The sequence below is a fragment of the Pseudorasbora parva genome, chromosome 9, assembly GCF_024679245.1.
Source record: "Pseudorasbora parva isolate DD20220531a chromosome 9, ASM2467924v1, whole genome shotgun sequence".
In the NCBI taxonomy this organism is placed as follows: Eukaryota; Metazoa; Chordata; class Actinopteri; order Cypriniformes; family Gobionidae; genus Pseudorasbora; species Pseudorasbora parva.
Genome location: NC_090180.1, coordinates 42,237,269 through 42,259,338, shown reverse-complemented (window position 1 = coordinate 42,259,338; position 22,070 = coordinate 42,237,269). Strand labels below are relative to the sequence as shown.

At 38.0% G+C, this 22,070-nt stretch overlaps 3 protein-coding genes across 7 annotated transcripts; 2 read left to right on the top strand and 1 right to left on the bottom strand.

The window, feature by feature from the left end:
• Positions 1–553: 553 nt before the first annotated feature.
• Positions 554–10,426, top strand: LOC137089185 (E3 ubiquitin-protein ligase TRIM47-like). 5 transcript variants are annotated; one of them, XR_010907644.1, is made up of 7 exons: positions 554–1,445; positions 1,614–1,709; positions 1,815–2,048; positions 2,652–2,811; positions 3,054–3,101; positions 5,509–5,651; positions 10,285–10,420. XR_010907644.1 is itself a non-coding variant. In XM_067452702.1 (7 exons), the coding sequence occupies exons 2-7, from the start codon at positions 861–863 to the stop codon at positions 5,550–5,552; spliced, it is 1,167 nt and encodes a 388-aa protein (XP_067308803.1). In that variant the 5' UTR covers positions 554–699; positions 853–860; the 3' UTR covers positions 5,553–5,835. The 5 variants fall into 5 exon arrangements, 3 of the variants coding, with proteins under 3 accessions (XP_067308803.1, XP_067308802.1, XP_067308804.1); XR_010907645.1 differs by lacking the exon at positions 10,285–10,420 and adding an exon at positions 5,943–6,079; XM_067452702.1 differs by lacking the exon at positions 10,285–10,420 and having other exon boundaries at positions 554–699; positions 853–1,445; positions 5,509–5,835.
• LOC137089178 (tripartite motif-containing protein 16-like) lies at positions 6,921–13,212 on the bottom strand. Its single transcript, XM_067452686.1, has 7 exons — positions 12,620–13,212; positions 11,908–12,522; positions 11,076–11,174; positions 10,760–10,993; positions 10,253–10,403; positions 9,996–10,052; positions 6,921–9,611 (listed from the first exon to the last, which is right to left on the bottom strand). Exons 1-7 carry the CDS (start codon positions 12,677–12,679, stop codon positions 9,076–9,078), a joined length of 1,752 nt encoding a protein of 583 aa, XP_067308787.1. The 5' UTR covers positions 12,680–13,212; the 3' UTR covers positions 6,921–9,075.
• A 3,076-nt stretch (positions 13,213–16,288) lies between these two features.
• LOC137089181 (tripartite motif-containing protein 16-like) lies at positions 16,289–20,914 on the top strand. The gene is made up of 6 exons (XM_067452689.1): positions 16,289–17,317; positions 17,458–17,553; positions 17,677–17,910; positions 18,616–18,769; positions 18,888–18,947; positions 19,838–20,914. Exons 1-6 carry the CDS (start codon positions 16,727–16,729, stop codon positions 20,284–20,286), a joined length of 1,584 nt encoding a protein of 527 aa, XP_067308790.1. The 5' UTR covers positions 16,289–16,726; the 3' UTR covers positions 20,287–20,914.
• Positions 20,915–22,070: the final 1,156 nt, after the last annotated feature.

Genomic DNA, 22,070 nt, shown 5'->3' with positions numbered 1-22,070 from the left:
TGTACTTTTACAGTCTATGAAAATATATATATATATACTGGTAATTTGTTAGTCAGAGAACACAACGAGATATTTTGACACATGCATTAAGCAGGGGCCATATATATATTCGCAAAATCGTTACTGTGTGTACATTTATATTGAAAACATTAAATGAAACGACACCATAATATTGCATCCTATTTTATCCATTGAGCACAAAAACCGCCTGGCAACGTGTTACGTTTCCTGATAATAGCCTATATGCTAATTCAGATATTAAATTGTGATAATAAATTCAATGTAATAGCCTAGTAATACCAACATAATTGTTTGAGGCAAGTAAATTGTGCTCTAATTATTTTATATATTTTTACTGTTTAAATGGCATGATAATCACGTAATATAAAAATGTTAATACATGGACCTGAGCTTCCTTAAATCCGTAGAGTAGTGGTCTGGATTCAAACCATGATTCAAACATTCATACAGGCAAGTGAAGCATTCACGTCATACCGAAAGTGAAGTTTCGTTGATCACGTGTTTCTCTAAGGCATTACGTATTCATGAGAAATTGCGCTGCGTAGCCTACGCGATAAGAGCTTTGAAGTTTCAGTGTCATATGTAACATCAGTGACAGTCCATCAAAATGCACTGGTTCTATTGTGCGCTTGACACATAGTGGATGTTCTTTTTCATCTGCTGTAAAATAGCCTACACGTGAGTAACACCGGAAACGTTTTACATACGTTGCTTAAACACCAGACATTGTTTGGTGTCAATTCATTACAGAGAAAACGAAACCTTGTTTCCTGGTTTTCTTCTCATAGTGTATATAAGCGGCTGTATAGTTCTTTCTGTCTGTGAATACAGGCAGTGAAATGGCAGATGCCAGTACTTCATGGACTCTGGATCAGTTCAGCTGTTCAGTCTGTCTGCATCTACTGAAGGATCCAGTGACCATCCCCTGTGGACACAGTTACTGTATGAGCTGCATTACTGACTGCTGGAATAAAGAGGATCAGAAGAGAGTTTACAGCTGCCCTCAGTGCAGACAGACCTTCACTTCAAGACCTGCTTTATATAAGAATGTGATGTTTGCTGAAATTGTTGAGAAAGTGAAGACAAAATGCGAAATTGCTCCTGGTCTCAGTTATGCTGGACCTGATGATGTGGAGTGTGACTTCTGCATTGGAAAGAAACGCAAAGCTGTGAAGTCCTGTCTGATGTGTCTGGAGTCTTACTGTCAAAATCACTTAAAGTGTCATGAAGAATCTCCTTTAAGGAAACGACACAAAGTGACTGATGCCACGGGCCGAATCCAGGAGATGATCTGCCCTCAACATGACAGACCGCTGGAGGTTTACTGTCGCACTGACCAGCGATGTATTTGTTTGATGTGTGTGATGGATGGACACAAAAATCACGATACTGTTCCAGCTGAGGCTGAGAGGACAGAGAAACAGGTATAATCAAATATAAATAAACTATGCTGATTCCTGATTCATTATGCCAGTTATTATGCAGTTAATGATGACATTATCACACAGTAATATTAGTGTTTTTGATATTAATATTAAGACAGTTGGAATATCCAAAAACAATTAAAACAAACTGATTTTTTCCCCCTTTAGAAACAGGTTGGAGAGATACAAGGACAATTCCAGCAGAGAGTCCAAGAGATAGAGAAGGAGGTTCAAGAGTTCAGAGAGGCTGTGGAGACTCACAAGGTGAGATGTTTTTTCACTAAGGAGAACAGTGCTGGGTCACTTTCCCCTTCCACTGAACCAAATGATTGTGAGTGTGTTTGTGTGTGTGTCTGTGTGTCAAAACAGCGCTCTGCACAGATGGCAGTGAAGGACATTGAGAAGATTTTTAGTAAACTGATCCGCTCCTTTGAGAGAAATCGATCTGAGGTGACACAGATGATCGGAGATCAGGAAAAGACTGAAGTGAGTCGAGCTGAAGAACTCTTGACGAGACTGGATCAGAAGATTGATGATCTGAAGAGGAGAGACGCTGAGCTGGAGCAGCTTTCACACACAGACGATCACATACATTACCTGCAGGTAACTGACATTTCACTCACATACCCTGCACAACCTGGATCATAACATTTATTTCCATGATCTGCCGTTTTCGCTATCTTCACGTGACGCTTGTTTATCTGCTGAACTCCCGACGGCTGCGCACTGCGCAGTTCCGCCTGACAATGAACATTGGCTGACATGCAAATGTTGGGGGCGTACATATTAATAATCCCAGCAATTGCGTCACATGTGGCGTTATGTTGAGAATCGCTTGTTTTTCCGTGTTTTTTTTCACAAACAAGATTTACATATGAAGGAGGAGGCAATGTTTGAGACACACAGTATGTGATGTCCATGTACTGAAGTCTTATTATTTAACTATGGAAAGGTTAATTAAATTTTTCATTCAAGGGCAGCTTTAATGGATCATTAGTGGAGACCAGAACAGTTAGAAATTAGTTATTTTATTAATTAAAAAGTCTTTCATAGACCCCTGGTCGACAACCCTGATGCTGTATGTGTTACAAAATGTATTTAGATTTATTTGAAAAAAGTTAAGTCCAATAATTATATTGGGGAGGATGTTGCTAATGAAGTTGTGTGTTTGTATGTTTAATATTTCTGTTTATGTATTCCCTCTAGAGCTTCCAGTCTCTCTCTGAACCTCTGGAATCCACAGATGTATCCAGAGCTACTGTCAGCTCTGTCCTCTCTTATAAAGATATTAGGCAACCTGTCTCTCAACTGAAAGGAAAACTGGAGAAAATCTGTAAAAAACAGATCAAAGAAATATCTGGTCAAGGTAAAGTGACAGTAACAGGTACTTTAGAAATAAGTAACAATCTATCAAGGGACAAGAAGCTTGAGCATGTAAAAAGAAAAAAAGTACCTTTATTCATTTAGTAGACGATTTCATCCAATATGTGAGTGTTGTGACAAGACCCAGTTAGTCTAGTGATTTTGTGTCTCGTCTGGATGGCACACAAGTTTGAAGTAATGAGTTTTATAATTATTCTAATTTCATATATGTGTTTATTTTCTTAGTTAAAAACATCAACATCATTTCCTGTATTGCACCGGTGGTCCTATCATGTAAGTCACTAATAAAACACACACACACATACACACATCTGGTTTACTATCCTTGCGGGGTCTCTCGTTAGTCCTGACAGGCTTGTCCATGGACCCCAGACATCCCTGTGCCCCCTTCCTGACCGAGGAAGACGGAATTGATAATAGTGTATAATTTTCTTACTCAGACTACTGCAGTCTGCTGCTTCTGCTACTGATTGCTTTGAGAGGGAAAAGCTGCCCAACACTGTTGGTCTTAGATCTGTAATCCTCATCACAGCTGTGGAAGTTAGAATCCACTCACCGCTTGAGTTTTTGTCCAGTTCTGCAAGTGCACTAATCCTCTCTAAGTGTAGACATTATGTAAATAAGAGATTATTTGTGTCGTCAGCTTTACTGATTTATATAATTCAACTTTGTGAGATCGTGTTCATTGAATGAGTGACAGCTTTCAGTGATTATTAAGGGAGGGCTCTTTGCATGCTGTCAAGGCAATATAAAAAAAAATTAATAGGCCTATTAGAGATGCAACAATTACTCCACGGTTTAATACGTACCTCAGTTTTTAACCACGGTTTTCGGTTCGGTTCGGATCGTTTTTTTGCTGTTCTATTCTTAGGCGACAGGAACAGAAAGAGGTTAAGGAGAAATGTTTTTATTACAATACTCTTTCTTTATTTTACTTAAAAGACTTTTCTAAAAAAAAAAAAAAACTTATATACATTCCTAGTGTACTGTATAAAATAAATGTGTAAACTGTAAATCGTTATATATATATATATATATATAACGATTTACAGTGGCAGCTCAGAGATGTACAGTAGCATTTAAGTATGAAATTGAATGAATAAATGTAGGCTAAAATTAAAACTACATAGTCTTCAATATAAATTGATTAAAAGCTATTCAAGTTTTTTTAAATTATTATTCAAGAGCAGTGAGTGATTTTCTCCTTGTCTTTTGTTGTTTTATTAACATAATTTTAGAGGTGATCTGTCTCTTTAAGGACGTGTTCACAATCACTAGGCTGCTGCTAGGACCTGCTCGCATCTCATATACAGACACGCGATTTTACTTTTACTTTAGACATTACCGACTTATATATGCTAACCTTGTGTGTATTTGACAGTATTAGTGCAGTAAGACTACTAAGTCCAGTAATCACATGTGTTTGACAGGCTTTTAGTGTGCGTGCCCAGCGCATGTAAAACAGTGCATAAGCACGTGGATAAAATATTTAACCCGGCTTTAAAACGCATGCAAATAATGAAGTTTCGTGATTGTGAATAACTATAGTGTTCCGTGAGTATAACTAATTTCAAGTGTGGCTAAACACCCCCTAATTTTAGTGCATATGATTGGATATTTGCTCATATCAGTGCGTAGACTCACATATTTCAAGCGGAGAGAAATATAAATAATGAATTAAAGATGGGGTAAGTGCTATCTGGTAAGCGTTGTTGATATTTCAAATCACCAAAACAAACACGTCCCTACCCCCAAAAGGGTCTCGGCCCTGTTTTGATCGCTTCGCCCCACACATACGTAAACCCAGGCAATGACTATGGCAGAATCAGTGTGTTACTAATCCAGGTCGAATATTCAATGAAAAAGTCTGAAACTGCTCCATTGGGCTGTGATTATGGGGAGTGTTTTAACCAAACCAGGAAAGACCTCTATTGGATAGACCAACAACCAATCAGAGCAACGAAGCGACGCATTGTCAAATGTCAACAGAGTTCAACTGCACTGTGTTGCCAAGTCCGTGTTTTTTCCCCCGCAGTTGTTTTCTATGTCCGCGGGTTGAAGTGGCTATTATGTGATATATAGACCCATGAGTGTGAATTTTAGCAGGCAACCTTGCCAAAATAACACACATTTCACCCCCCAAACATTTTTTCCGGAGAAGCCCCAGAGAAGCTATTGTTTAGGGCTAGTAGTTTGTGGATTTTGTTGCAAAAACTTGGCAACCCTGTCTGCACGCTGGAATAAACGATCTTTGCCGGTGTTGTAAAAAAATAAAATAATTTAATGATACACAGAGTACTTACCCAACATGATCATCATTTCTGAGAGAAATTGTGAAGGTGAATGCATATACAAACAAGCTCTCCGTTTAGGATTTGAACAAATATAATCCAAGCCCCTTTGATGACGTGCATGATTATGTTATTGTTTATCATCTGTCCGTCATCGTCTAAAGCCCGCCCTGATGATTTCATTGGTCCGAATAGTTTCTGTTCGGAGATAATCACTCCTCTATGGAGCGAGGCCAGACCGAATTGCTTGACCTAAAAATGTTGTGGGCGGGGCTCAGTTCGGCTGGCATCCAGGCTAGAGAATTGCAAGCTGGGCAAACTATTTTCACATGAAATGTTTTAATGTGGTAGTTATTTATTGTTAAGACTTTGTGCTCTGTTATTTTTAGCTGGCAGTGACTGGTCTCCTGTTAGTCCTGATTTTAGCCCCTGACCATTTGTCGGGGCTGGATGACTCATCAGGAGAATGATGTGCACCTGTTTCTGTGCAGCAGAGAGTCGAGGTGATAGCTACAGAGATCTTCGAGGCTTGGTAGGGTCATCATGAGAGCGTCGGCCCTCTTGTCTTTGGGTTTTTGTTCTTGTTTATTTCACCTTTGCTATTACTTTGAAGTTGGTTCTGTCTGACAATTTGACATCAGTGGTCAGGCAGAAATTTGTATTGATTTCCTGTTTAATATGTTTTTCTAATTATGTAAATAAACATTTCTGTTGCAACCTTACAAATCTTACTATGCACTTCACTCATTTGTCAGTCGTAACACAACTCTTCGTAGATGCAATGATTTTTATTCTGTACAAACTGTATATTCTATCCCTTTAGACTAGTTGGCACTTTCGGCAGTGGACAGGGGTCAGCATGGGCATCCTGACTGATCTGTGCCAATGCAGCCCCATACGCAACAAACTGTGATGCACTGTGTATTCTGACACCTTTCAATCAGAAGCAGCATTAACTTCTTGAGCAATTTGAGCTAAAGTATATTTACGGATAGTTAAACATACTTGGTTGCTTAACAAAACCTTGGTTCCCTGAGATTGGCAGAAAGAGTACTGCATCAAGCTCCTTCTTCATTCCTAATAATACATTGTACAAGTACCATTCATTAATATTGGCAGAGTAATTCAAAGTAAGCCCATGCAGTGTTTAACCCAGTAGCAATAAATGTGCATTGGCAATAAAAAAATCTGTACACCCCTTGGCGTTCAGATGGTTACAATATAGTGTAGATGTAGACACAATTCAAAAGTGTTTGTTTGGAGTTGGTCTGAAATCCAACATAGCCCATGTATACCATAAATATAATATAAAAGCCCACCCAACTAAAATACGGAGGAGGGCAAATGACCCGAATTTCTTAAACACAGGCTATTTGAGACAAAAAAGTTGGATTTAAAAAGTAACAATTATGCATATAAAGGTCATTGTGAAAGACATGAATATGAGGCTATGCTATTAGTAATTTGTGAATATATTTTGTGATAGTCAGTGTTCTTATATTCCGCCACATGAAGAAATGAAAACTTGAATTTCAAAAGGGTGACTTTCTTTTCTTTTAATTACTTTATCACTCATTTTTTGTGGGGAGTACATAATCTTTTTTTGTCCCAAATGTTTTTTTCTTCCATATGAATTTGACCTTTTTCAGTTTTGGTCACATATCATGCATGATACTTTGTTAGGACTGTTGAGACTGAAGTGTTCCCACACTTGAGAAAGTAGTCTCTTGTGTGCTTTCTCCATTTGAAAAAAAAAACACAGAGTGTGAGCTGTTGACAACTGAGGGAACAGTGGTTGAGCTTGTAAGGTGTTTTAATTTACATTCAGACAACATACATTCACGTCATTGTTTTTAATAGTAGTACTTTAATTAACAAAAATACACCAAGTTAAAAATGCTACATACTGTACATATAGGCGTGACTGATATTATTATAATATTGCACTAAATGGATAGTAGGTGGGACAGCACAATCAATGAGCTTTGTATTTAAGGTGTTTGTGCCAGTCAACAAAGCCACATCATTTCCACAGGTCATGTGACAGGTCATTTCGAGCAATGCTCCGGAACACTGTGGCGAAAACTCGAGACTTGTGTCTGCCCATCCCTAGTCCTGTGCCAGATCTAATCCTAATGTGCTTCATATATCTCTGATCCTAAAGTCCAGTCCAGTTACGTCGCCTGACAGTAACAGAGTTCATTTACTTGAGTACAGTTCTTTAGTACAATTTTGAGGGATCTGTACTTTACTCGAGTATCATTTTTGGGGAGTACTCAAGACTTTACTCAAGTACATTAGAGAGGCAAATATTGTACTCTTTACTGTGCTACATTTCTATCCATAACCATAAGTACCCGCTACTTCTAACAAATAAAAAAAATTAAGGAAAAAAGAAAATTCTTGGACACCCTCAATTTGTTGTTTCCCTCTCAAACGTGATTGGATTGTGCAGGCGCCACTGATTGGGACGGCCTATCAGCAATCACCTTCAGCTTTCCGCCAAAGTCAACTCCATGGTCAGATTTAGATAAAAGACGAACCCATAGACGAAACAATGGATGAAGACGCAGCAGGTCCATCCCGGGAATGTGCCAACCCGTGATGTTCTTGAGTATGCGGTGTGTTTAACACAGTCAGGTTCAAATGTGGGTGCAAAAAATCCATTAAAACTCTAGCAGAGGTTTGTCAGACCGTTGCCACTGTGCTATTGCCTTGTGGGCAAGTGTTAAATAATGTTAAATAAAGCAACATGGTAAAAAGATGAAAATGATTTTACTTTCAATTCCTTTTACATTGCCCAAGGTATTATTTTTCATAACTCCATGTAGGACGTTTCTGTACATAAATGTAAGCACTGTGGCAGTAGTAATGCAATATTTAGAAAATGTACTCTTGTACTCTTGATACTCAAGTACTTTTAAAAAACAGGTACTTTAGTACTTATTCTTTAGTAGACATCTGACTGTAGCACTTTTACGTGTACTTGAATCAAATTTAGCAAGGGGTATCTGTACTTTTACTCAATGTACAGCTATTTGCACAGTGTAAATCTGTTATTTTCACAGATTTAATAGATTTAACTAGAGTATAAATAGAATCTAGTTGCTATTAACACTTGGTGTAAAATAGCATCTATTGTTATTTGCACTTAGTGTAAATAGCAATTATCATTAAGAAAATATGCTATTTTCACTGCGTGTAAATAGAATCTAGTTGGTATTAAGTAACATTGGGTGTAAATAGCAGCTAGATTCTATTTAGTGCAAATCTATTCACACCAAGTGCAAATAGCGTGCCTTGTTAGCAAGTGCTATTAGCTCCGCCTAACAACGCCCGGCTGTGCCAAACAAGATTTTAAAAAATGAGCTGTGTTAAGGCGCATTGTTGGCGCGTTGCTATTTTGAGTCAACTGAAAGCGACTGTGCCATTGACCAACAAAAACCTGCTCTAAAGTCAATCAAGTATTTTTTTTATTTATTTAAAGGGCACTTTGGTAATATGTGCCTGTAGGCGGTTGCACAATGTGCGTACAATCGGCTTATTACGCACACAGGGACGCGTAGCGGCACACAATTTTTTTTATAAATATTACAAATAAAAGGATTACTCTCTGGAGAAGCGCTCAGTCTTTACGATTGCAAATTCCGCTCCACCATGTAAATAACGAATCTGCCATGGTGCAAGCACAACTGGCTATTAAAGAGAATGGGAGATGAGACTCTGGTTTATTGCATTTTACTCCCAAAATGCCCCATTACTAATTAAAAGACGAGGGACGAACCTTTTAGACCATGCGTCAGGCCTGACCAATTTCCCCATCCTTAAACTAGCAAAAATGGATTCGGACAGTACACGACTTCAGTGGCAGTGCGCTTTAGGCCATGTGATCAGATCGTTTAAATAGGGCCCTGACACTGATATGATTGTAAGGATTTTTAGAAGCTCTGTATCATCTATATTTCTAGATAACACAGTTTCACTGATGAGTCCTGATTTATGCCAAACCCAGGATAGAGCGGCTGAGTGAATGCGGTCTGAACTCTGTGGATGAGGGTCATTGTGTCAGAGACGTTGTAGAAGGACAGAACTCCTGCACTGTGATCCACATACACTCCTATTCGAAAGCTGGAGACTACAGGGAGTTCATCAGATTTTTTGTTATTGTGACTAAATAAGTATACAGAGGGAGTGCAAAACAATCTCCACGACTGATCGTTACATCCAAATTTACACTCATTCCCCTTGCCATTCTTGCTGATAGTCTTATATGACACTGCTATTCCCACACCATGAGTCCCGCTCCACTCCACCTCCCAGTAACAGCGTCCACACACACTCTCTCTACACAACACCTGAGGCCAAACATCAAATCTGTCCGGATGATCAGGATACATTTGGATAGTGGCGGTGCAAGTTCCCACTCTGTTCCCCTCAGACAGACGGAGTTTTTTATGGGCTGACTCTGAATCCAGAGTAAACTGTTGGAAATCTGATGGAGGAAAAAATACCGCATATATAAAATTTTATATATAAAATCTGCATTTGTCAAAATACCCCCAAAGCATTAAATGAGGCAACAAGAAAAAATATAAATACCAACAATATCACTGATGTATTCTGCAAGTTTTCAAGTGAAATTATTTGATTAGAAGTTTAGTTATAAGCCAATATGTACATTGTATTTTTTGGCCACTGGTTTTCATAAAAAGTTTCTGCCGTTCTTTGGAGTAGCTATAATTCAAATCCCAATCTCAAACGGCTATGTCAAATCACTGCAATTCTGTTTGATGCGGATAGGTACACAGAAATTCACCTCTAAGTATGTACATTGGTCTGTGTTTGCTTTATTTGTATTATTATTTATAACACTTACAGTGTAGGAAGTCCTCCCTTGTTCTGGGTTCAGTGAAGCCGATTTCAATGCATTTCTCTACAGAAACAAAGATATAAACTGTGATTTATGCTGATAAAAGTATCCGTAATATGTATTTATTTTAATAACAATAATGTATTCGTTATTATTAACAATTATTTATTGTTATTAGTAATAATTATATTTTATAGACAGACACAATATTTATTGTTACATTTTGTTGTACTGTGTTTTAATAAGATGAGCTGGTACTTTACCTCTACTAGATAACTGTTCCATCTCTTTGCAGAAATTCCCAAATGTACTTCTTAACTCAGATACAGATCTTCTCACATCATCATAAGTCAAGACAGAATGGACAGTGGTGCTGTCTGTAGATGCAGGAGGGACAGAAACCGACTGGAAACTCTACATATACAAAAAACAACAGACATATGGTAAATATGAATCACAGTGTAAATATGAAACTTTTTTTTTTTTGCATACCTGCATGTCATGTGACCATCATCTGACACAGAGAACTATGAACGTGTGATTATGATGTTAAATTATTGAAGTACTAACTTCAATATTCAAGCCAATATTTTAGGTTACATGGTTCAGCAGACAGAAAAGTTTGGCAATACCTTATAATACAATCTTGACATCATTCACACTGATCAGAACAACTGGCAGTTGTTCACCGATTCATTAAACAGTCAACTTCATTTGTGTCTCAAATCAAATGACAGTTAATTAGCCATCATAATAAAATCATTCTAAACCTGCAGGTAATGTATGTGATCGTCTGTGTGTGAAAGCTGCTCCAGTTCAGCTTCTCTCCTCTTCAGATCATCAATCTCCTGCTCCAGTCGCTTCAAGAATTCTTCAGCTCGACTCACTTCAGCCTTTTCCTGATCTCTGATCTTCTGTGTCACCTCAGATCGACTTCTCCGTATAGAGCGGATCAGTTCAGTAAAGAGCCTCTCACTGTCCTTCACTGCCGTCTGTGCAGAGAGCTGTTAGGACACACAGATGGAGAATTACTAGAATCAGTCCATTCAGTCTGAAAGATATTTTTCTCCTCTTTTTAAAACTCACCTTGTGATTCTGCACAGATTCTCTGAGCTCCTGGAGCTTTGTTTGTCTCTCTTGAATTCTCGTCTGTAATATTATTACTGTCTCTCCAACCCTTTTCTGAGAGGATGAACAAACAATTGTAAACGTTAGAGAAGACTTCAATTTCCTCAAGGAATTCACTTAAAGGAACTGTATGTAAGAAATGTATTTCCCTTAATCATAAAATGGCCCTGATGTGTCACTAGACATTAAGAAATCATGTTAATTTCAAATACTTCTGACAACATATAACTGACAACAGTAGTCCGGCCAGGATATTTAAGTTGTTGCTGCAGCCCTCAACTGATGTTGATGTTGTCATGTTGTGTTTTGGCCTGAAGCTCCGCCCTCCACCCATCTACCAATCACAAAGTCATTAGTGTTTCTGCATCCGGTTTGCCAGCTCTGCTCTGCAGCCTATCTGACAACCTCGAGTCAGGGGGAGGGGGAGAGAGGATACCTGCAGCACCCGTTTTGGCCACAACTTTACATACAATCTCTCAATAGGATTTAATATTTCAGACACTACATATTTTAATACTGGAATTACATTAAGTAGTTTTATGAAACAATTACTTTTGAGAGACTCCTGAAAAACATCTCGCATTCTTTGCAAAGTCTTCATAATGTGTCTCACTGCATTTCTGAGCACTCTTTCTGGTTTCCTGTATCATGATTTTTTTAAAAGCGGCGTTTAGATCCCCAACCCGTGTTTCAGAGCAGTTTGTGCCAGACAACATGAAACTTCATTCATTCATTCATTCATTCATTCATTCAGTTATGAATGAACAAGCAATAACAGCATATAAATCTGTTTCTCTGTCCTCTCTGCCTCAGCTGGAACAGTATCGTGATTTTTGTGTTCGTCCATCACACACATCAAACAAATACATCGCTGGTCAGTGCGACAGTAAACCTCCAGCGGTCTGTCATGTTGAGGGCAGATCATCTCCTGGATTCGGCCAGTGGCATCAGTCACTTTGTGTCGTTTCCTTAAAGGAGATTCTTCATGACACTTTAAGTGATTTTGACAGTAAGACTCCAGACACGTCCGGCAGGACTTAACAGCTTTGCGTTTCTTTCCAGTGCAGAAGTCACACTCCACATCTCCAGGTCCAGCGTAACTGAGACCAGGACGAGCTCTTTGTACTTTTGTCTCCTTTAGTTTTTCCACCATTTCAGCAAACACCACATTCTTGTTTAAAGCAGGTCTTGAAGTGAAGGTCTGTCTGCACTGAGGGCAGCTGTAAACTCTCTTCTGATCCTCTTTATTCCAGCAGTCTGTAATGCAGCTCATACAGTAACTGTGTCCACAGGGGATGGTCACTGGATCCTTCAGTAGTTCCAGACAAATCGGGCAGCTGAACTGATCTTCTGCCACTGAAATATTGGCTTCTGCCATTGTACTGCACGAACACACAGGATACAGCTAGACAACAACAGCTGAACAACATGAGTTTCGATTTCTCTCAGCTGAGAAGTGTTTATCGAGACGTGTGCAAATGAGGTGTGTTTAGGTGGCTCACCTTTAGATCATAATTATTCACTTGCGTTGCAGTTAGCATAGTATAACCATTACGGGACATAATTATCTATGCTGATCCACAAACAGCTTGAACCGAACCACTTTAATATTGACTTCCAGTTTTCCACTGCATGTGTACAAAATTATACATAGCCTACAATAAACCCGGATGTTTTTATCTATCTAATATGGAAGCGTTCCCTCTGCGTTTGAGAAATTGAAAGTATCACCAGTTTGTGAAAATGGAACGATAGATGGCGCTCAAACGCAGTGTTTTTCAATGCCTGTAGATAAGCCAGTATTCACATAGGTAAGAAAATGCAGTATTGTAATAGAATATACAACTATATCTACACTAAAACAAGTAAATTGTTAATTGTGACCCATTCAACTATTGTATAGTAAAAAACCTCATGATGTTATCTTTGAAAAACAATAGTAACAACATTAATCAAATGCGTTGCCATTTTTAATTAGATCTAAGGGTAACACTTTACAATAGGAGGACATTTATAATCATGTAGGCTATTAATACATGAATTAATAGTTAATTCAGCATAAACTCATGATCAGTTAAGATATGAACTAATCATGAACAAAAGAGTTGCTATCCTTAATTAAGACATGAGTCATAATGATTCATGCATGAATACAGCAGCATTAATACATGTTAGTACATGTTTGGTAATTAATGCATTAATTAACATTGCATTAATGTATAAGTAAACTAAATCAAACAGGCTCTCTAAGAAGGAATAACAGATATTTTGACTTTGAAATACATTTTCAAATGAATTTTTATCAGAAGCTTCATCGTAAATATTACTGAAAGCCAAGATTAGTTTTTCATTACTTTCACTGATCATCTAAATCTGCTATATTTCATCTCAAAAAGTCTCAGTCTGTTTTGTGATCTCTTTCCCATCAAACTAAACCTACTATAGCCAAAACACAGCCATGACTCATTAAGAGACTAGGACAACTTTTTTTTTTACACCATGCAGCGGGTACATCAACCAGTTTTCCTGTCGTTAAACTAGCAAAAGTAGATTCGGACTAAGTGCACTTGCGCTGTGCGCTTCAGACTATGCGCTTAGATCATTAAAATAAGGCCCATTTCAAATTGACCAGGTTTCAGTTGGTCAATGGCACAGTCGTTTTCAGATGCCTCAAAATAGCAACGCAGTTGAACACTCCTCATTTTCAGACCAGCATGGCCTTGGGTGCACAAATGGGCGTAAATGCATATGCTATTTAAACAACGTGGTACAGGACGTGAAAATAATAACTGCCTTCTCTTGAAAGTTCCTCTTCATATGACGTGCATTTTTCCTGTAAGCTCTTACTGTACTGCATCATGAATATTCGTTTATACACCAATATGTGTGTCTCCTACCTGTTTCTCTGTCCTCTCTGCTTTAGCTGAGTGAGATGATTTTTGTGTTCATCCATCATACACATCTAACAAACACACTTCTGGTCAGTGTGGCAGTAAACCTCCAGCAGTCTGTCATGTTGAGAGCAGATCATTTCCAGAATTTGTCCAGTGGCATTAATCAAATTATGTCTCTTATCTTTAAGAGTTATGTTGTTCAAGGTGACTTTGACAGTATGAGTTCAAACACACCAGACAGGACTTGATGGCTTTGTGTTTCTTTTCCATACCGACATCACACTCCACATCTCCAGGTCCAGCGTAACTGAGAGCTGGACGAGCTGTTTGGACTTTCAGACCGCCGTTGGCTTCTGTTTGGAGATGTTGGTCTCCTTCAGTTTATCCACCATTTCCGCAAACACCACATTCTTGTTTAAACCAGGTTTTGCATACACAGTTCTGTACGCAAAGATAGACAATGGGTGAACAGAACTAAAGTTTCAATTTCTCTCAACTGAGGGGTGTTTTCACTCTTGAGAAATGTTCGAAACAGCAGGTGTGTTTGTAAGGTGTGACTCACCCTTTGATAAGAAGCAAAACAATAACCATAACAACTATTAGCCTACAACATGACAAAGCATAACAAAAAAAGCTTTATCTTTAATTTCAACTTTACACTGCAGTTACGCAACGGGACAACACGTCCTTAAAGCTACACTGTGTAACTTTTTTAGTTTATTCTTAGCTATAAACCCTTAGTTCTTTCAAAAATGTATGTGCTTATTAATGTATATTTACTTCTTTCAAGTAATAAAGTATTCTTGTAAGTTTATAATATGCCATTGAAAATACATACGGGTGAGGGGTTCGAATGCTGGTCGCCATGTTGCCCCTCCATCTTGAAAGTACATTAGCCAAAGAGGGACATACCCGTAAATTCAAGCTTCGCCTTTCGCGTTTTAACACTCGATGGCACCGTGTTGAATGTGAAGAGGGGGATTGCCATGTTAATCTTGGACTAAATCGGCCACCGAAGGAGTTAAAACGAAATCAGAATTGAGAGGAACAGAAACTATTATTCACTGGATGGTCATATACCTTTACACCGCTAAATGGGGGAAAATATCGCACAGTGTAGCTTTAAATTGCATTTCATCAGAGCGTTTCCTTGTTCTGGGTTGAGAAAGCGAAAGTCAGTTTGTGTAAATAGACATTCAAGCATCTGCTAGCAGATGGCCCTCACACCCCGTTGTCCAATGACTGTCAGTATTTTGGTAAAACATAAAAAATAATAAATAAAAAAATATTTAAAAAATGCTACAAGTAAAAATAAAAAATGTAACACTAAAAAAAAAAGTTGTGGTATTTTTTTCCCTTACATACAAATACAATGACGTTCTAAGAAGGCCTATCACATATGTTGATATTTCAATAAATAAGTTTATTCTTATTTTTCGTTATTTATTATGTGTACTAGACCTTTTTATTGTGGTCTATATCAATTTCGGTGTTGGTTAGGCTACTGATTGGTCAATGCAACAACCCAGGCGATAGCATATAGGAGATTACTTTTTACTTTAAAACATTTTTTTTCCTTATGTCAAAGTAATTTTACAAAAGTCTATTTTATCTCATTAAAGTCATTTGTAAAATATTGTAATAGCCCATCTTCTAATCATGGTATACACACACACACACACACACACACACACACACACACACACACACACACACACACACACACACACACACACACACACGTTGGTCTATGTGGTTTACAGGGACTCTCCATAGGCGTAATGGATTTTATACTGTACAAACCGTATTTTCTATCCCCTTACACTGCCCCTGCCCCTAAACCTACCCATCACAGGAAACATTCTGCATTTTTACTTTCTCAAAAAAACATGATTTAGTATGTTTTTAAGGCCATTTGAATTATGAGGACATTTGATATGTCCTCATAAACCACATTTATAGTGTAATACCAGTGTAATACCCATGTAGTTATACAAATTTGTGTCCTCATAAACCACATAAACAGGCTCACACACACACACACACACACACACACACACACACACACACACACACACACACACACACACACACACACACACACACACACACACACACACACACACACACACACACACACACACACACTTGAAAAAGTATGAAATCTGTCCGGGAACAGGGTCAGCCGCAATAAAAGTTGATTTACACCATTTTAAATATTATATTATAATATCCTTTTCAATTATGGTTTGTTATAGTTAAACCATGTGACTGTCACTTATCAACAATTATGGTTTCCATAAAACCGTTTGCAGGTTAAAGTTAGGTTACTTTTGATTTTTTCCCATTTAGAGTTAGCTTGCATTAAAATAACTTTCACAAGGTTAAGGATGATTAAAATGCAAACCATAAAACGGAGGCATATCCAAAAGTGAAAATGTAGAGAACCCACAATTATAAACAAACCAAACCACATATACAGGAACAAAACCATAAAAATCTAAAGAAAACAAACCAGGAACATCAACCATTGCGGGATCCAGCATCAGACCGACACCTAGTGGATGTTCTTTATTATCAGCACTAAGATATGACAGGTCATACCAGACGTTTTGCACACGTCTCTTAAAAACCAGGAAACGTTCAGCTCAAACGAAACCTAAAAGTTGTTAAACCACTTTAGATTTCTCTCTATCTGTATTTCTGGGCAGTACAATGGCAGAAGCCAATATTTCAGTGAATCGGGATCAGTTCAGCTGTCCGATCTGTCTGGATCTACTGAAGGATCCAGTGACCATCCCTTGTGGACACAGTTACTGTATGAGCTGCATTACAGACTGCTGGAATAAAGAGGACCAGAAGAGAGTTTACAGCTGCCCTCAGTGCAGACAGACCTTCACTTCAAGACCTGCTTTAAACAAGAATGTGGTGTTTGCGGAAATGGTGGAGAAACTGAAGGAGACAAAATTACGAAGAGCTCGTCCTTCTCTCAGTTATGCTGGACCTGATGATGTGGAGTGTGACGTCTGTACTGGGAGAAAATATAAAGCTGTTAAATCCTGTCTGGTGTGTCTGGAGTCTTACTGTCAAAGTCACTTTGAACGACACGAGGAATTTCACTCAGGTAGACGACACAAGATAACTGATGCAACTGGACGACTGCAGGAGATGATCTGCTCTAAACACGATAAACAACTAGAAATATTCTGCTATACTGACCAGCGATGTATCTGTTATCTGTGTACGATGGATGATCATAAAAATCATGACACTGTTGCAGCTGTGGTCGAGAGGACAGAGAAACAGGTAGGAAAGGAACAACAATATAACACAAATATTAATACGTAAGAAAACTTACTTATAAATTGTATTTTAACAGTATAATTAATGTGAAGAATATGTAGGGCAGCTTTGGCTGTAGACTGTAGTGATCATTTGTTCAACAGAAACAGTTGGAAGAAACACAGAGAAAGTACCAGCAGAGAATCCAGGAGAGAGAGAAGAAGCTTCAGGAGCTGAAAGAGGCTGTGAAGACACACAAGGTGAGTTTTCTTAAGACTCATATTGAGAAGAGCAGTTTCAGATAGATTTAGAATCACTAAAGTATGCTGTTTTTGTTGTGACAGTCTGATTGTGTGTGTGTGTGTGTGTGTGTGTCCTAACAGCTCTCTGCACAGGCGGCACTGGAGGGCAGTGAGAGGCTCTTTACTGAACTGATCCGCTCTATAAGGAGAAGTCAATCTGAGGTGACACAGAAGATCAGAGATCAGGAAAGGACTGAAGTGAGTCGAGCTGAAGAACTCTTGAAGCGACTGGAGCAGGAGATTGATGATCTGAAGAGAAGAGAAGCTGAGATGAAGAAGCTTTCACACACAGACGATCACATTCAGTTCTTACAGGTAACTGAGATCTTTTAAACAAAGAAGCGTGTCATAGAAAATGGCCCTGTCTGAGGAGCAAATTGAGAACTGAGAGTCAACCTTAGGGGTTGGTGTTCCACAAGTTCGTTTAAAAAAGTTGGGTCTAAGCCCTACATTGTGCTTAGGTATGTCCAGTCCTGTGATAAATATTTACTCATGTAGTGTCATTTAAAACTATGACAAGGCACACCAATGGTCAGCGTTCATGCTGACATACTGAACCACAGTGGAATGGATGGAATCGTACCTGAAAGTGTGTTAATTCCAAGATTTCTAAATCTAGTAAAGTATAAGGTGAAGATTCTACTTGCAAAAACATAATTGCGGTCAACTGTTATTGAATTTAATTTAAAATGTAAAGTTATTTAGGACACTCCTCGCCAGTCTGCATATCAAAAGTGAAGAAATCAATCAAAACTAGTCAGCAACCAACTAGCTCATTTATTTATTTTTGTAATTTATTATAATTTTTTTTTTTGCAGTTATTTATTATCCTCTGGAAAGGTTCAGATACATTTCAGCCTAATAGCTACACTACATTGAATGGCATATTTTACACATATTTTGTGTTTTCAGGGTTCCAAATTCTGCATTCATGCATAAGACACATGACTCTAAAAAACCAAAGATGCATGCTTAGCCATGATTTTTGTGTGTGATTGTTCCTGTTTTTTTTTCTCTAAGAATTTTCAGTCTCTCTCTGCCTCACCTGGATCTACAGAGAACATCACTATCAGTTCTCTCCTGTCTTTTGGTGATGTGAGAAAGTCCGTCTCTCATCTGAAAGAAAAACTGGAGGGTTTCTGCAAAGAAGAGACTGAAAAAATATCTAGCAGAGGTAAAATTATCTTTGAGAAGTGCATCTTATCACGCAATGCGAAACTTTTACATTTTAAGAATATGCATGTGATATGTTTTGTGAGAATTATTGTCATTATGTGTGTTTATATTTTTAGTTAAACTCATCACCATTATCCCCGTCAAAGAACCCAAGACTTGGGAGGAGTTCCTACAATGTAAGTCATTAAGAAAACACATGCTCACATTGTGATATCAATCTCTGATAAATGAAAAACAATTATACTTTACACTGATTGTGAGACAGTGCTACAAACTAGGAGTGCAAGAAAATACAGCAATTTAACTCATTTAACGTTTTCTAATTATTTAACAATTTACAATATGTGTACAACATATGTTATTGTATTAGCAAACCGTAGCAAAGTAGCGTAGCAAACTTCAGGTTTTAAAATATTTGGTCAATGGAAAAACCTGTATTGCTTAGTGTTAACACAACCTAAATAGCTATAGGGCTAGTTCACACAAAAAATTAAATTCTATTATTACTCAACCTTATGTCTTTATGGAAAACAAAAGACTATGATTGTGAATTCATCACTGGATGGAATGTGACTTGCATTCCTGTAGCTGAAATATGATAGAGCAAGGTCATGGGTTTGATTCGCAGGAAATGCATCACCTGATAAATAGATGTATACCTGAGTGCAGTACTGTTTTTGATAAATGTAGCAGCCCACAATATTTGTGGCAGTTTTCCAAACCCCAGGGGAATGAAGTAAATTAAACGTGAAACATTGTTAGTTAAAAATTAAGTGAATTTGATTTTAATAATGTATTAGTAAATGTTGAAATTAAAGATGAATAAATGCTGTAGAAGTCCAGTTCATTATTAGTTCAAGGGAAGCTAACTAATGTAGTTAACTAATGAAACCTTATTGTAAAGATTTACTATAACTATATAATATACATTATGTATTCTTACTGCTGCAGCTGTCCCTCCTTTAGATTTACACTGAACATGCTTGCACACAAAAGCATTTTTTAAAACTATTACTAGCCTACTTAATATAATTAACTTCTATAAAAATGTTTTTCTCTATATCAGATTCCTGTCAACTCACTCTGGATGCAAATACAGTGAATAAAAATCTTCAGTTGTCGGAGGGGGACAGAGTGGCTACTTGCAGTGAAAAGGTCCAGTCTTATCCTGATCATCCTGACAGATTTGATTATTTTCATGAGGTGTTGTGTAGAGAGAGTGTGTGTGGACGCTATTACTGGGAGGTGGAGTGGAGCGGTGGGGTGGGAATATCAGTGTCATATAAGAGCATCAAGAGGAGGGGAAACATAAATGAGTGTGGATTTGGATGTAATGATCAGTCCTGGCGATTGTTTTGCTCTGCCTCCAAATGCTCATTCAACCAGAATAACACAGAAACTGAACTCCCCGTAGTCTCCAGCTCCTCTAGAATAGGAGTGTATGTGGATCACAGTGCAGGAGTTCTGTCCTTCTACAGCGTCTCTGACACAATGACCCTCATCCACAGAGTCTAGACCGCATTCACTCAGCCGCTCTATCCTGGGTTTTGGTTAGATACAGGCTCATCAGTAAAACTTGATAATTTGGCAAAATAAATGATGAACATATTTTATAAATTATATTCTCACATTACAAGTCTGACCTGCAAAATAAGTAAATGCGTTTTTTATTATTATTTGCCAATCAGTTATTTAATTCTGTACTTAAACTCCGGAAATAACATGTCATTTTATTATGAATCATTACGGGCTTCACAATTACAATATTCACATCACCTAAAATGTATGAAATGCAAGAATGAGAGAACAATGACAGTGGAAAATTATTGTTGGCCAACATATTAAATATGGTCATGGTTATGTTCAGTTCAGTTTCTGTCATGTCTGTATTAGTTCTCATTTATTTCTATGGTAACTCATTTGTTATTCTTCATATTCAGGTGTTCGTGATTTATTTCCTCATTTATTCCTATGAATAAATATTCCATTATCTATATGCTGTTGTCGGTTCTCTTTACATTTGCACATTTAAGGTGTTGTTCTTATTGAGTTTATTAGTAAAGTCAGTTCTTGTTTATTCATCTTCATATTCATTTGCCAAGCCTTTACATTGTGACACATATACACTGTGTTGTGAATTCTATGTATAGTCCACAATTTAAAATCATATTAATACAATTAATATTGTTATTTCAATATTAAATAACAATATTATGTCTGACTCTGTACAGTATCTACACAAAATATATAATATTAAAGGAACTGTCTGTAAGAAATGTCTATCAATTTATCATAAAATGGCCCTGATATGTCACTAGACATTAAGAAATCATGTTCATTTCAAATATTTATATCACTGACAATAGTAGTCCGGCCAGGATATTGTCATTGTGCATCCGGGTTGCCAGATCTGCTCTAGTTACCACAGCTGCAGCTACAAACGGTCCTGCTGGATCCTGCAGCCAATCTGACAACCTCGCGTCAGGGGGGAGAGGGAGAGGGGATACACCGCTCTACAGTCATTTAAAAGTGATTGCAGTACCAGTTTTGGCCACAATTTTACATACACTTCTTTTATAGCCAGGATGCCAGCCGAACTGAGCCCCGCCCACAAATTTTTTAGGTCGGGCAGTTCGGTCTGACCTCAATCCATAGAGGAGTAATTATCTCCGAATCTCCGAACAGAAACTGTTCGGACCAATGAAATCATCAGGGCGGGCTTTAGACGATGACGGACAGATGATCAACAGTAACGTAATCATGCACGTCATCAAAGGGGCTTGGATTATATTTGTTTGAATCCTAAACGGAGAGCTTGGATTCACAATTTCTCTCAGAAATGATGATCATGTTGGGTAAGTACTCTGTGTATCATTAAATTCTTTTATTTTTTTTCAACACCGGCTAAGATCGTTTATTCCAGCGTGCGTGCAGACAGGGTTGCCAAGTTTTTACAACAAAACCCACCAACTACTAGCCTTAAACAATAGCTTCTCTGGGGGTTCTCCGGGGGAAAAATGGCCTTTGGGGGGTAAAATGTGTGGCAAGGTTGCTTGCTAAAATTTGCACTCATGGGTCTATATATCACACAATAGTCGCTTCAACTCGCGGACATAGAAAACAACCCGCGGGGGAAAAAACACGGACTTGGCAACACAGTGCAGTTGAACTCTGTTGACATTTGACAACTAACTCGCTTCATTGCTCTGATTGGTTGTTGGTCTATCCAATTGACTTCTTTCCTGGTTCGGTTGAAACACGCCTCATAATCACAGCCCAATGGAGCGGTTTCAGACTCA